Source organism: Rhipicephalus microplus, chromosome 3, assembly GCF_043290135.1.
Source record: "Rhipicephalus microplus isolate Deutch F79 chromosome 3, USDA_Rmic, whole genome shotgun sequence".
Lineage (NCBI taxonomy): Eukaryota > Metazoa > Arthropoda > Arachnida > Ixodida > Ixodidae > Rhipicephalus > Rhipicephalus microplus.
The window spans coordinates 70,816,786-70,832,403 of NC_134702.1; the positions used below are offsets into that span (position 1 = coordinate 70,816,786).

At 45.7% G+C, this 15,618-nt stretch overlaps 1 protein-coding gene across 4 annotated transcripts in view; it reads left to right on the top strand.

Moving 5' to 3' along the window:
* The window catches only part of LOC119173619 (tectonic-like complex member MKS1), a 105,874-nt gene extending 90,342 nt beyond the window's left edge, over positions 1-15,532 (top strand). For 3 of the 4 annotated variants that reach the window (XM_075889783.1, XM_037424424.2, XM_075889785.1), the window contains 3 exons: positions 5,678-5,763; positions 11,579-11,629; positions 14,723-15,532. In XM_075889783.1, coding sequence (XP_075745898.1) covers positions 5,678-5,763; positions 11,579-11,629; positions 14,723-14,831 — 246 coding nt within the window. In that variant the 3' untranslated portion in view covers positions 14,832-15,532. The remainder of the gene's footprint in view (positions 1-5,677; positions 5,764-11,578; positions 11,630-14,722) is intronic. The other variant, XM_075889784.1, reaches the window with a different exon arrangement.
* Positions 15,533-15,618: the final 86 nt, after the last annotated feature.

A 15,618-nucleotide genomic window follows, 5' to 3' on the forward strand; every position in this document is an offset into this window, starting at 1 on the left:
GTTCGCTTCATTTTAGCCAATTATAACCGCACGGCCAGTGTTACCTTAATGAAGTCCCAGCTCAACCTTCCTGAACTCGCCATTCGGCGTAAAATAGCCCGACTCAGTCTTCTTCATAAACTTTATCATAGCAAAAATCTTCGTGAACAGTTTATTAAACCCCCCTCATTCATATCACCCAGATTGGACCATCTGCAAAAAGTTCATGTTCCCCGCTGCAGAACCGTAACCTATTCGCATGCCTTCATTCCAAGAACCACATCCGAATGGAATCTACTACCACAATCAGCTACGGCTATTACCGATACATCACGTTTTAGGGCCTTTTTGCAAAACATGTTTTGCGATGTTTTATTTTGCTTCGTGTTATATATGTCGTTTTTTTTTTATCAAAATCGTTGTCATGTATTCCCGCTGCTACATTTAATTTCTTTGTTACTGTGTGTTTTTGCCAACCGCTTTGTATTTTCCCTTCTTTTCCTTTACGTTTTGCCGTTTGCTGTATTATTTTGTATTGCCACTCCCCTCTGTAATGCCTTCGGGCCCTGAGGGTACCATAAATAAATAAATAAATAAATAATCGTCATCTATATTGCGTTCCATCCTTGCGCTATCGCCCCGCGCCCGGTACATTCCGGTCACGATTGACATGCCCATTATTAGGGTTACATTGCATTCTCCATAGGAAAGTGGCTAAGCGCCGAGTTTTCAAGAAAGGAAGCGCACGCAAGCCTGATGACGATTGTTGTGGGACAAAAAGACACCCTTTTAGATGCGGAAGCATCTTATACTCGCGCCTTGTAGTGCGCCGTCCGCGCCGTCCGCACCGCTTCTCGAACATTCGACAGCTGACGCGCGCGCATGCGCCGTCGCGCCGTCGCCCACGTGCCGCGCGCGCTTCTCCTTCGAGAACATTCGACAGCTGACAGCGCATGCGCCGTCGCGCCGTCGCCATCTGTGCCGCGCGCGCGCTTCTCCTTCGAGAACATTCAACAGCTGACAGTGCATGCGCCGTCGCGCTGTATATATACTCAAGGTCGGCGCTCGCTCGCTCAGTTGCCGCTCGTCGGTTGGTTTGTACGGTGCGTCGACGTCCAAGGTCGCGGTGAAATGAATTCCGACGAATCCACAAACACAATGATCGACGTCCCTTCGACCAGCGCCGTCCTTTCGCATACGTGTGTACGTGTTCACTCATTTAACACCCCCTCCTACAACCACGTTAACCAATTTAGCCATCGACCCAAGTAAGTCGCAATTTAACACCCCATTTCACAACCACGTTAACCAATTTAGCCATCGACCCAAGTAAGTCGCACTTTAACACCCCGTTAACCAATTATATGCTCCGCATCCTCCTCAGTGTTCCCCCGAGGGAAGCTGCGGGCAATTTTTTACTCGACATTTTTTTTAGAGTGTGTATACCACCCCTGCCATTCGTCCTAACACTGCATCCTTTCCAGCGCGCATATATTGGTGCACTACAAAGCGAGGTATACGGTATACCCTCAAGGCGCAGGGCCAAGGTGTTCGCGCGGCTCACTCTTGCTCATAACGGCGGCGCATGCTGCACCGAATTGATACGGGACGCGTTATCATGAGAGCGCAGATTTCAGCCGCCGCACGTGACGTGCACGATACATGATACGGGCGCGTCGAGTATGCAGTGGGAACTGTGTGGGGCGCCTGCGTGTTATCTTATGGGTCAGCGACGAAAAAGAGAAACAATATGGTGAAAGAGGTTTTTGGACGGAGGCAGCAGAAGACAGGGATATCTTGGCGTCTTTTTATAGCAGCATAAGTAAAAGGCCATGCGCAGCGTCACACACACACACACACACACACACACACACACACACACACACACACACACACACACACACAATATATATATATATATATATATATATATATATATATATATATATATACTGAGATCTAACAGACAATAATGCCAAGGAATGTATAGAAAAAGTTATTAGAACAAATGGAATGTAAAGAAGAAGAAAAAAAAGTGGGTGAAAAAATAACCAGCCGTGAGCAGGAATCGAACCCACGACCTTCGAATAACGCGTGCGATGCCCCTATACATTCCTTGGCATTATTGTCTGTTAGATCTCATTATTATTGTGTCAAAACACGGAACAACGAGCCCTTAGGTATACACTTCTCTCCCTTATATATATATATATATATATATAATAAGGGAAACAAGTGTCTACCTAAGGGCTCGAGAATGTACAGGGGAAGTGTATATATATATATATATATATATATATATATATATATATATATATATATATATATATATATATATATATATATATATATATATATATATATCCAAAGAGCACAGCTTGTAAGGAATACCGATTGCCTGCACCACCACCAAGGCGGTTGTCGAAAAGGTTGAAGCGGTGGCAAGTTCTCAACGATGGCCGTAACACTTTACAGCAAGATATATTACTCTTCGTTTCTTTGTTTTGCGGTATATGGGATTCTGGATATGTCAATTTATAGAGCATCATTAAGAAAAAAAAAATGTGCCCGAAGAATGCGGAACAGATGGACGTGTGCTGGTTCAAGTATACAGCAATAAGTATTTCCGATTGTTTCGTGTTTACACTTAAGGTGCTTTTGCAGTATGTACAGGGAAATAATAGCGGTCGCGGCGCAGGCCCCATTTAAATGGTATAGCTGAATGCGGAACACCGGCTCATCGCGTTACTTGGAGCTCTACGCGAACAACCCTACAGGTCGTCAAAATTAAACAAAAAGAAAGCTTCCCCCAGAACTTTCCCTCCCCAAGCGCGAAATCACTTCCTGGCAAGTTTGGAGAAAGCGCGCAGATCAGCTCTGGGCTGTCCACCAAGCCCGCGAGGCGGCTGAGGAGCTTGGCATCTCAGTCCCCACGTGGGAGCTGCCCGCAACACAGTGATCTGTGTTTTGGAGGACCAAATAAAAGTTTATCCAATCCAATCCAATCCGCGCTTCTGGCACCCGGAAAGCACGTGACCTCTCTCTACTCTATAGGAAATGGAAATGCCTGCAGCACAAGTGCGAGTGCCGACTTAAGTGAGAGGAGGAAACAGCTTTGAAATTGTCGGAGCGCTTCGTATACGTGCGAAACTATGTCGTGTCAACATGTTACGAACGTTTTGCAGAGTGTTACCATGTATTCTGTAGACGATCAGATCATGGAACTGCAGAATATGTTTCGCGAACACTGCATTAACGCTGAAAAGCAGTTCTCTGATGCCATCAGAATAGCAAGCGAGTCAGCCAATCGCTTAAACAGCTCGGATTAGGGTGCTCGTTAAAGAACCCCAGGTGGGCGAAATTTCCAGAGCCCTCCAATACGGCGTCTCTCATATACATATGGTGTGTTTTGGGGCGCTAAACCCTACATATCTATCATGTGTAATCGCTTAAACATCTTTATATCTGTGCCAAGACAAACCTCTCGTCTGAACCAAATTTACGGAATACGCTTGGAGACATTCAGACATTTTCTGTGACGTATGTGAGTCACGGTGATGATGAGTATTCGCATATACGCCATCTCCATATATACAAAGTTGCGAATCCGAAGAAGTTGTTGCAAATGAAAACCATATCTCTAAGCTAAAGATCCACGCACACTTGATACTTGAACGACGTTTTTTTTGTGTGTGTGTATGAGAATGAATACTTGCAGGATATGCGCGGACACACAATCACTCAAGGCACCTACTATGACAACAATTAACGCGAAAATAAAGAAAAACAAGAAAAAAGACAGACGGGCGATATCGAGCAGCCCGTTGATTGCCGACGGCCACCCGATGATCAAAATCGATCATTGCCGAGTATATATAGTTCGGCAGCAGCGGCAGTTCGGCGGCAGCTAGCAAACGTGTCCAGGGCGTTTCTGAGCTGAATAAGACCTGCGTTAAGCGATGAATGAACAGTGTCGAGCTTGTTTTGATTGCTCTTTCTCTCTTTCGCCATGTCTGAGATGTTGAATAAATCGAATTGAAATAGACCGCAGTTTCAACCGTGCAGCCATTTAACGACGAGAAGAGAGCAAACAACTTTTTTTCACGCCTAGACGTCTGGATGTCAAGTCAAACGTCCTCTTATACATAAAATACAACCACAGAGCGGGCTGAGAAACAATACTAAGCAATAACTTCACGTGCTGTGTTGAAAAAAAAAATCGCGATGCTGGTAACCATACTCTCAAAACAATATATCTGCATCTTTTGGGCATGTATTTTGTTTCCAGACTTTTCTCCTACACATGCATTAATGGATGCATGGATCACGGGCGCGTCGGCAGGGGGGTGCAAAAGGGGCACTTGCCCTTCTGAAGCTACCCACACAGTAACCCCCCTCCCCCAAAGAAACACCAGTGGCCATCCCCCTCTCCCGCCACGATGCAACACGGGGCTGCAACCCCTAAGGCATCCATGCATGCCAACGCCCATGCGTGGATCCATTGATTGCTCCGAATTTGATCGGGACGACACAGCAAATAAATATATTTCGTACCGTCACTTGGACGCTCACCTACAAATGATATTGATATGGAAGGAAATGTTCACGAAGGAAGCAATTCCTGCATGTTAAAGTACATTATGACGTACCGTCACACTGAAGAACTTGGACAGCTGAAGTGTCTGGAGACCATTGGCTTAACCGGTCAGAAAACCTGCAATTCCCGTCTGTTCATCCCTCGTACTGCCGTCAACCCGGTAATACCCTTGCAATACGCGTACACTGCGCATCAAATCATTTCAAACCTTCACCACACGCATGCACGAGTATGCGAGCTAGCGATTAGTCATCACTGTGGGACAAAATGACAGCCTAAAGAAAAAAGAAAAGGACGTAACGTTGCTGAGAATAGTCAACGTTTCATCGTAAATCCCGTACAAGCAGAAACGCTATTGCGACACTGGTTGCGCCTTCGGTACATCGTTGTCTTCACCATTACCCCCCCTCCCCCCCCCCCCTACTCCTGCAATTTGAAGAAAGCGCCTGTCCGTGTACGCTCTCATGCATATACGTTTCATGCATAGACATGCAGAAGTTTTCATGCATAGACATGCAGTATGTGCGTGAAGCCACAATTGGTTTCTTGTAAGGAAGTATATTTAAGGTACCTGGATGCGCACAGGCACATCTCTATCTAAATACGTGAGGCAGACGTTAATACGGTGAAAGATAAAAGCATGAATAGATGAACAGTCTGAGCACTGGGTGTCGGTGCAGCCAAATTTCCGACAAGCGGTTTTTCGTTCTTCACGGAAGCTTGCAACTTGCTCCCTTGAAGTTGAAGACCTGTGGACGGCTTGTCGAAACTTAGGGTTTAGCAACGCCTAGTGCACAGAGACTGTTCACGAACATCAAACGATGACGGAAACGCTATTAACAGTTCTCAAAATATGCACGGTAATCGGCCTTTTCTAATCTCTCATTCTGCCTCGCTTGTTCTTTAGTTTGTTACTCAAAGAGTCGCCAAAGCAGGAGCTGTCTTGATCTCATTGTGCTATATATATGCTTTGTTTCCGGACTGAGCATGCGCAGCTCTAGCGAACTATAGAGGCCACGCACATAACGCGTGGTGGCCGTCGGGGCAGAGACATTTCTCATCCTGCGACTGATTCGCTTTTTTGTCTCATCTCGACGACAGCGGAGCAAGCGGATGAGCAGGTACTCGCTTCTCACGGAATCCAGCGGATCTGTCAAGGTGCTGCTGAACGTCGTGAGCCAGACCACGTAAGCCCTTCCTTATCACTTAGACTTGTCGACTCGTAAGGGTACGTGCTAAACTTGAAGTTGAATCGAATACATTTTACAAAGCGAATGTGGCGCCAAAAGCGGAAGTAATCGAATAGCCGAATATTGAAGAGCCGTTTCTTACGATTATCGTGAGGTCATGTTCACGTGCTACATCATACAATACAGAAATGGAGTAGAACTAGGACGAGAAACTTGGGCTAGTAGGTCGTCCGTCATTACGCCGGAAAAAGAGCGCTTATAACGTACGAAAAGTGAAGACACGACGCAGGCGCTGTGTCTGTGTCGTGTCTCCACAGTGAAGGGCAACGTGTGTGTAGATGTGACTTTGTCCATAAGCGTGCAATGGACAAGGTGACATCTACACACACGTTGCCCTTCACTTCTCTCTCTCTCTTCTCCTTTAATCACCTCACCCCTTCCCCCAGTGCAGGGTAGCAAACCGGGCGTGCGTCTGGTTGACCTCCCTGCCTTTCATTTCTTCCCTTCCTCCTCCTCCTCCTCCACATATCCTCGCACATTTTAACACTGTTTTTCCTGCTTGATCACAAATGGAGCATCAGAAAAAAAATTAGCAGGCTACAATCTCAGGCCTACCCTTTTCCTCCCTTTTCCTAACTGCGCTAACAAACACGAAAAAAGAAGCCAGGAGACAGGATGCGTGCAGAGTCACATAAATGTTTAAATGGTGAAATGTGATTTATAGGCACACAGAGAACAACTGAATGAAACATGTTCATTGGCCATCCAAAGCGAGGATACGCTGGTCTCGCGAAGCGTCATGTAAAAAACAAAACAAAAAAACACTGCAACTCACAATCACTGTGAAATATACGCAACGCAACGAGGGTGTACTGACTCCCCCTGAAAGCTTTTCATGCCTTTTTCTTTCGGGTGGCGCTTTCACAGCAACCACCAGTTGTCATAGCTGTTTTACATGAAAACACCCTCTTCATCTCCCCTCCCCCCCCCCCCACAAAAAAAAATCCTGGGTGCGGTGGTACGGCCTCGCTATATATCATGGGTATATGAGCGAGACGATGCAGTGACGATGAAGTTTATCGTGTATTTTAGCATTGATTTTCCGTTTGTTCGGGTGCAGTTGAAAATTTTAAATATAAGTAAGCTATAGAGAATCACTCCAACGTACAAGTAGCAGCTGTTCGATTCGAAGATCGAGTCGAATAGGACACTTGATTCGATATTCATACACAGGCCTCATACACTCTCGCTCTATCTAAGCCTTTTTTTTTCGGTTCGTATTGCGCCTTCTCTGCATTTTCAGCACAGAGAAATCAATGTAACATCGCCACAACAGCCTAAGGTTCTGGCCAATAACGTGAAAGCACGCTTATCTCATTTTCAGATAAAGGTAGGAACCAAAATTTCGAATTGTATCCGTTACGCTAAACTACGTACTGCGCATGGTTCTTGCGCCTGGCAAACGAAAAAAAAATGGGGGAGGGGGCTACAGTCATGTCGCGTTTTTCAACTGACTTGAATATCTTCCGGTCTCCCCCCCCCCCTTTTTTTTTTCTTGCGCTCACGTCCTAGAATTTTAGTCTCCGCGTGCTTCCACTATTCCGCGTTGTAAAACTTTTTTTGTTGTTGTTCTTGAAGCATGAAAAGCTCAGACAGTGGCATGGCTGCACTACGCTGGATTTCCTTGCGTATGGCCTTACCTAATTTGAAACAGGATACGAATAGATAATTGGTCGAGTTAGATTACGTTCACGGTTCGCAACGCGGACAGGGTAGACCAGCGCTCGCCTCGTTTAGCCTCTTATTTGTTGGCGTTCTTTTGCGCTCTGTAAGTCACGGCTGTAATTGGGCATCATTTTCCTTCCTCGGTGGATATCATATAATTCAACGACGAGTTGTTTAAGCAGCGTCGGTTTACCATGCAATGAGTGACCAGTAAAAGAGCGAGATATTGTGGGATGCACCGTCTACTACCGGTTTCTTGTTCGAGAAGAGTAGACGACGGCGAACCGCTTCGCCGCAAGCCTCGGATTATTCGGGATTTGCGCCCGTTTATCTTCGTCCTGATAAACCATGGTCGGTTGTTCAGCTGTTGGCTGCTCCTACTCGAGCGTGAAAGGCAGATGCAGGTATCGATTCCCATGGAATGTATAAAGAAAAATGAGGCGGGCCGCGGCTTTGAAGAGAGCCACAGCGACAGGTAGCCTTCGAGAACGGAACGTTGAAACCAGAGTGTGCGAAAACCATTGTATACACAGGTACGTGTGTATTTCACACTAATAAAAAGCTTACGCATGAATTTGCTGCGGCTATTATATTGAGAAACAAATTGTCGCGCAGGCGCGCCTCGCAAAGATATTATGGGAACGCACGGGCGAAATCTACCTGCCATATACGGGATGAGCGCCGGCCATTGCACCCATATACATAACAAAAAACGCGAAAGCTTCCCTCAAGAGTAAGTTTACACGAAGTGCTGGACGGGATCATTTACGTTTATCTTGGTCAAACTGTTCGTCACACAAAGAAAGAAGTGCGTTAAACAAGCGCAGGGTTTCGATTATCCGGCTCCGTCCATGTCAGACTGTATTGTTATGTGCCGCCGTGCCGCGCAGCTTGATCCAAATCAGCGTTCAAATAATCATCTGGCTTCGACTAAGAAATGTATTTGATAGCGCGCCGAAGGTTAGAAAGAAAAAAGATATCTCAACGCGCTCAATAAGTGCTGCGCTTCATGCCGATCGACTGACGATGTCGGCCGAAGCAGCGATCCCGAAATGACCACTAAGAACACCGCTACAGTCAGCCCTATACCCCGAGATCCTTAAAATGGTGATTTTTTTTATCAACAGTAACGTATCATACAATGAAAACTGTCTTCTGTATCGACTGATCTGCTAGCCGAACTTACACAGTACACCCGAGCAGCATAAAAGCATTGCAGATCATTTTAGTGCGATAAAAAAGTTTCTTCGCCGTTCATGGCTTTCGCAGCTTTTCATCGTCGCAGTCACGGTTAGCCAGAAAAAAAAAAAAAAAACTTCTCAAGCACTGACAGTGCACGAAGAGGTCCCCCCCCCCCCCTTTTTTTTTTCTAACGGAGCGGTACAAAAATGCACGCGTGTCTTTCGTGTCCTTCTTGTCTCTGTGTCGTCGTTTTGTTCTCGCGCTATAACTATCGTCATGCCATACCAACCAACGTTACTAGAACCTGGTTCTAGTAACGTTGATACCAACTAGCCCAAGCTGCCACACCCGGCGCTGCTCACCCGCGTGGTGCGTCGAACCGAAAGCCGTCATATCCCACAGTTCCCTGCGATTGCCCACATTACCGGTCACCTATTCCGTACCGTCTTATAGACGTCACGCAACTTTTTCAGTTTACGAGCCACTTTGATCATCTTGCCGCACGTTCTATAGTGGCTAAGGTACTCGGCTGCTGACCCGCAGGTCGCGGGATCAAATCCCGGCTGTGGCGGCTGCATTTTCAATGGAGGCGGAAATGTTGTAGGCCCGTGTACTCAGATTTGGGTGCACGTTAAAGAACCCCAGGTGGTCAAAATTTCCGGAGCCCTCCACTACGGCGTCTCTCATAATCATATGGTGGTTTTGGGACGTTAAACCCCACAAATCAAAATCATCTTGCCGCACGCAATGAGCAAATCGCGCGCCTGAAACAAAAAAAAAAAGGGGGGGGGGGGGGGGGAAGAAAGTTGAGAAAATCGCTGAAAAAAAGAAGTTCACGTACCTTTTATCTGTTTCTTCGGCGAATAATTATGATGTCAAGCTTCCACAATACGGGTCGAATCACCGTGCATTCTGGGTTGACATTCAAAGATCGTACATTTTCCGAAGTCGCTGAAATGTGGCTGGTCGAAGTTATGTAAGCGCAACTAACCTTATACAAACTGAGTAAGCCGTTCGTACGTAAGCAAAGTACCTTATTGTATGAAGGAAGTTAAGGGCGATTAAATCGGCCACCCTCCTTCGATCTGTGCCACCACGTGCCCCCTCGGACCCTGCCACTTACGTTTCAAGTTGGAAAAAAAAAAAAAAGAAGGAATCAACACAGACGTCACAGGGGCAAACAGATATGCCACCTGGTGTGACTTCGCTCACCTTTGCTAAAATTTATTATAAGGGCGTTAAATGTCGTCACTTCCCCAAGTGAAGGGCAGCTGAAAGCTCGGTGTGGCGGCGCGGCGAGCAGATGTAGCGTTAAGTTCCCGACTTCACGCGGCGCCAATGGTCTTACGAGACCGGTTCCATGCGTTTTCACACAAGAGTCGAAACCATTTCGAAGAAATGCTCGCCAGGTATACTCATATAGGAACAACACTTCCTCTGTGCCGCTATGTCTGTGCTACTTAGACAACAAACGGCTTCAGTTTCTGTCCATCACAAAGAGATACCACCATGAAAAAAAGTATTAGTTTGGCTTGAAAGTATGACTGCCAAAAAAAAAAAAAGTTATATTTCTCCGCAGGGTGCAATGCGATCACAGCAAGCTGAAACGTTTTTATCACCCCTTTCAGCATGAGACCTAGCATGATTCCAATAGAGCGCTGTGTAAAAATGACGTTTACAAAGCGAAGCTGGTCAAAAGTGGCCTTCGTGACTGATGCTATAGGTCTTTCCATAGCGTAGACAGAGTATAGTCGAACCACAGCTTGCCATAGACTCTTTCCGAAAAATGTCTGAACTCCAAAGCCAGAAACTCACGTGCTGTGGCGCCACCGGTAGAAGCGAAGGCTTTTCGTCGCTCCTGCTCAGCTCGCGCCCCGCCGGGCAAACTTGGCGCGGCGGCGTACGCTCCCCGGCGCATGCGCGGAATGGCGCGAATGGTTTTTGCAGACGGCCGACATTTTACCCCGATCTAAACCACATTAAGTTCGAAGGCGAAACAGTAGTTTCTTTCTCTCCTTCACTGCCTTTCCTGGAAACAAGCGCTATCGTATCCTCCGCCACTTATTTCTTCCGAAACACGTTGAATGTCAGCACTATAAGCGATGAGCCGGCCAGAATTTCGAGCGTTTTGCTTACACGCTGATGTCTCTGTTTGCGCAGTCGCATTGTCAGGACTTGTAGCTTTTCAGCTACACGCTGGTAGCCCCGCTTGCGCAGTTCCAAACGCCGAAGACGAAGTGCAATCAGTGCGGAAGATAGTCATGCGAGACGAGGCAGACCAAACATGCGACTGCATGCATGGAAAAGCTGCGTAAGCGACAGATATCTCTTAATCGGTTATCGACTAATTAAGAGCATATATTTCATCCTGAAGTCACGGGAACAAAAAGCTGGCGCCACGAATTGTGCTGCAATGACGGGAAAAGCAGGGAAGCGCGCTCCTTCGTATCTTCAGAGGTGGTTTAGAAGCTGAGCTTCGCTCTTACGAAAACACGGCCGCTGCCGCGATCGAAACGACCTTCTTGCTGGCACGTTCCGATGAGCACACAGCAGTTACAAAGCTATACGCGCCTTCTGCTGACTGCCTCGAAAGATACGGCGCGCGCGACCAGGCCCAATCGGTCAGAGTACGCATGTCATGGCGGAGGCACGCAGCCCCCTTCGCTCTTCACGCGCCTTTCACGCCACGAAAGACGGTCGACTCCTTTCATCCCTGCTTGAGCTGCGTTTGTCGGCAGCGCTCACGCGCTTTCACTTCCACACGCAACATACGACGCGCGCGGCAGTGTTATCTATTTCGGCGTTATTCGGAACATGACGGCGACGGCAATAACTCGCCGAATGGGTTCATGTAACTACCATAGCAATAAAGATGCCGTTTTCTTTGCTCTACCCCTGCATTTAGGTTCAAAGCCAGGGAGGCCGAGATTGCCCGACGAGTTCTGGGGTCGATCGGGTGAGTGTCTCCAGAGAAGCTCGCAGCTTTTGTTATGTCCCCTTCTGTACAAAAATGGTGAGCTAGTGTTCAGAGGCTGGTTGTAGCCCGCATTGCCGTATTAAAATTTAGGCCAATAGTAGAACGCCATAAACATTGTTTACGTGAAGATCATCATCAGCAGCAGAACAATCAAGAAAGCTGTGAAGCTTAGCGTGTTGTTCTACAGGCACGTAATGGGCCCGTTACTGATTTGCAAAAGAAATAATCATGGCATAGTGGGCACTTAACAACCGTGCTTGCAATAATCATTCAATGATACTGTGAAACGACCAACGTTGCACGTGCAGTGGTTTGCTTCGTTACGGCGCGGTTGAGGCATGTACACAGACTCAAAGCAGGTTAGCTGTTCAAAAGGCAATGCTCAACGAGGCCCGATTAAGCTATGGCGACGGACTTTAATGGATGGATGGATGGGTGGATATGGCTGTACCCTTTAGATCGGGCGGTGGCTAGCGCCACCAAGCCGTAATACTTAATGAACCAAAAACTAGATTTATTTTTTTCCCTTAAATAGTGAGGTTGAGGATTCGTACCTTGCAGTGAAGGGTTTGATTTTCACTCGTGTCTTGACTTGGGCCACCAATCAGATAACCTCCTTCTAGTTAATTTACCCGCTTAAAGTCTATTTTGCCCTCACTGTCCCTAAACCTCAGTGCTTTGAAAAACTCTGCGCCATCATCCTGAACTATAGGGTGAAGCCCTTTACAAAACATTATCAAGTGTTCGGCAGTTTCTTCTTCCTCTCCACATGCACTGCATACCGTTTCTACCCCTTCGTATTTGGCCCGATATGTCTTGGTTCGCAATACTCCCGTCCTGGCCTCAAACAGTAGAGAACTACCCCGAGAATTATCAGATCCTTTCTTTGGCAATTTCCTGTTTAAAAGTTCGATAGATCTCTAGTGCGGACTTCTTAATCATGCCAATTCTCTACATATCGGTCTCAGCTTCCTTCACCTTCTTCTTAACCGATAATTCTGTTTGGTTTGGCCCGCTGCTGTTTTCCAAGTATTTACCAGTCAATTTTCTGGTTCGCTTCCGCTATTTTGTATCGACATTCTTCACGTACAAGTAGCTGAATACCTTCCTAGACCAACGCTCCTCCCCCATTTCTTTCAACCGCTTCTCAAATTTTATCTTGCTGCTAGCTTCACTGCCCTCAAATGATGTCCATCCCATATCACCTTGTACTGCCTGATTTGGCGTATTCCCGTGAGCTCCTACGGCAAGCCTACCTATTCCACGTTGCTTAATTTCTAATCTTGCTTGAACTTCTGATCTCATGCACAAGACCGCATTTCCGAACGTCAGACCAGGAACCATGACCCCTTTCCATATTCCTCTCACAACATCATACCTATTGTAATTCCACAGTGCCCTGTTTTTCATTACCGCTGCATTCCTGTTACCTTTAGTCGACACGTATATTTCGTGTTTCCTTAGGTACTCAGCCCCATTGCTTATCCATACGACCAGATATTTGTATTTATCTGTTATCTCTAGCGTGACCTCCTGTATTCTAAGCTCACTACCGTCATTGTCGTTAAAAATCATGACTGCTGATTTTTCCTCACTGAATCTAAAATCTAAATTATCTCCCTCATTACCGCAGATGTCCACCAATCTCTGCAAATCTTCCTTGTTGTCGGCCATTAGCACTATATCATCTGCGTACATCAATGCTGGTAGTGTCCGTTCAATGAGTTTTCCTTGTTTGACGAAAGAGAGGTTGAAGCCCAATCTACTTCCCTCTAATTTGGCCTCTAATCCTTGAAGGTACACCATGAATAACAAGGGTGACAGAGGATACCCCAGCCTAAGCCCTTGCTTTACCTCTGCGGGCTTGGATACCTGTTTTTCCCAGTTAATAACTACCTTGTTACCTTTATAAATATTCTTTAAAAGATTAGTGACTCCATCTTCCACACCCAGTGTGTCCAGTGTTCCCGACAAGTCCTCTTGAACCACGCTATCGTACGCTGCCTTGATATCCAAAAATGCTAGCCACAGGGGCCTGTGTTCCTTTTCTGCCATTTCAATGCACTGCGCCAGTAAGAACAGATTGTCTTCCAACCTCCTGTGTTTCCAAAACCCATTCTGCAGTTCCCCCAGCACCCCCTCATCCTCTATCCCTCAAAACGTGCTGCCACCATGACCACACTATTGCAGCATACCAGAGAATGTGTGCATGTTTGATGCCGTTACTACTAACATTGCCCTAAATCTTGCGATGCAAACTTAGTTGACGCTGTCATTCCTGCATTCCCAGGAACATAAGCACCACCCTCCCTTACTCGGGGTTATGTCACGCAGTCAAATCATGAGTTCGGTTTAATTGCTGCTAGTGCAACAGACCTACACAACCAAAGAGGTGCTATATTTGGTGGTTGTAGCTTTTAACAGGACTTTGGCCTTCAAAGGGGACACTGCTCTTAAATAAAAAAAAAATATTCCTCATCAATTTTGACAAATTTGCTGAGTGTGTGCCTTTGTGCACTTATTGCGAATATGCGATTACTTTCATTGTAAAGCATGCAGTTTTTAAAATATCATTTTGAGTGCCTTTTGGGGACAATCTTTTTCTTATATTGAGTCTGTTAAAAGGTAGATCAGCACATCACAGTAATATTGAATAAGAACTCCATGCAGTAGAGGAAGAACGAATGTTCTTAGCATATTCGAACAAAAGTTACCACATGTTGAACACTTACGAGTGAGCCGTTGTAAAGCTGACATTTTCTTCACTAATGTTCAACATACTGCAATAGTTGTTTAAATGGACTTAATGCACCCATTCTTATTGTACTGCATGCAGTTTTCATTGCAGATTTTTGTGATATGTTGATTCACAATGTAATGCCTCAGTTTAAAATAATGCTCTTGAGAAGGCATCTGAGATCTTTGATGTCTTAAAAAAGCCAAACTACTTACTGTAATAGAAAAATAAAAACATACTGGAAATCCTCACAATGTTGCACATAAACTGAAAGATTAATCAAAATTGGCTAAAAAACTAACATGAAACCTTGCCTTCTTCTGTGTGCGATGCAGACGGCAGGTGAGCGAGTCGAGCATCACGGCTGTGCTGGCGTCGTTCCATCGGGCCAGAAGCAGGATGCTGGCAGCACGCGCCAGGCACACAGCCCTGGCCCAGACCTGAGTGCTTCTCTGCTGCTCTGACCACTACATAACATGCACAAACTTTCGCAGAAACAGTGTCAAAGTAGCACACAGCTTGTAAAATTGAGGTCTTGTCTGTCTGCAGACTAGTACTACACTCAAACCTCAATATAACACGGATAAATATTGATTATAATGAAGTAAATGAAAAATAGGTTTGTAACAGATACAGTGTGAGGAATAACCTTTACAACAAATTTTCGGATATAACAAACTTGCTTTCTTGTAAGATGCAACTTCGTTATAATGAGGTTTGGGTGTAGTACGTCAAAAAGTGAATCTGAGAAAAAAATTGAATGTCATCAAAGTGTTTGATGCCCATGTGAAAACAAATTGTATCCTCGAGTTTTTGCATTTGGTCACACAGCTGCACTGGACTTTGACATCTTTTTTTTTTTCTTTTTGAGAATGCATAAACAAAGTAGATTGCAGGTGGTGTTCACATTGTTGCACATATGAAGACACTACTGGGATCAGCAGTGTGAACTCTCTTTGCTGTGAATGACTAATATATGCCAAGATTTAGCTGCTAGCTGCAGGATGCATTTTGTCATCAGGCCCAAAGGGTGGGTCAACACCTCTTCAGACTTCAAATTAGCTCACGAAACACAAGGTAGATTGCAGATCATTGGTCGCGTCCTTCATTCAGCTGTGAACAATAAATAAGCTGTTAACAACCAATTCAAATATGTTCTCATCCTTCTCAAAATACACTTCAAGGTGAGTAACTTAAAATACACCACATAAAAAATAAGACAGTAATGACT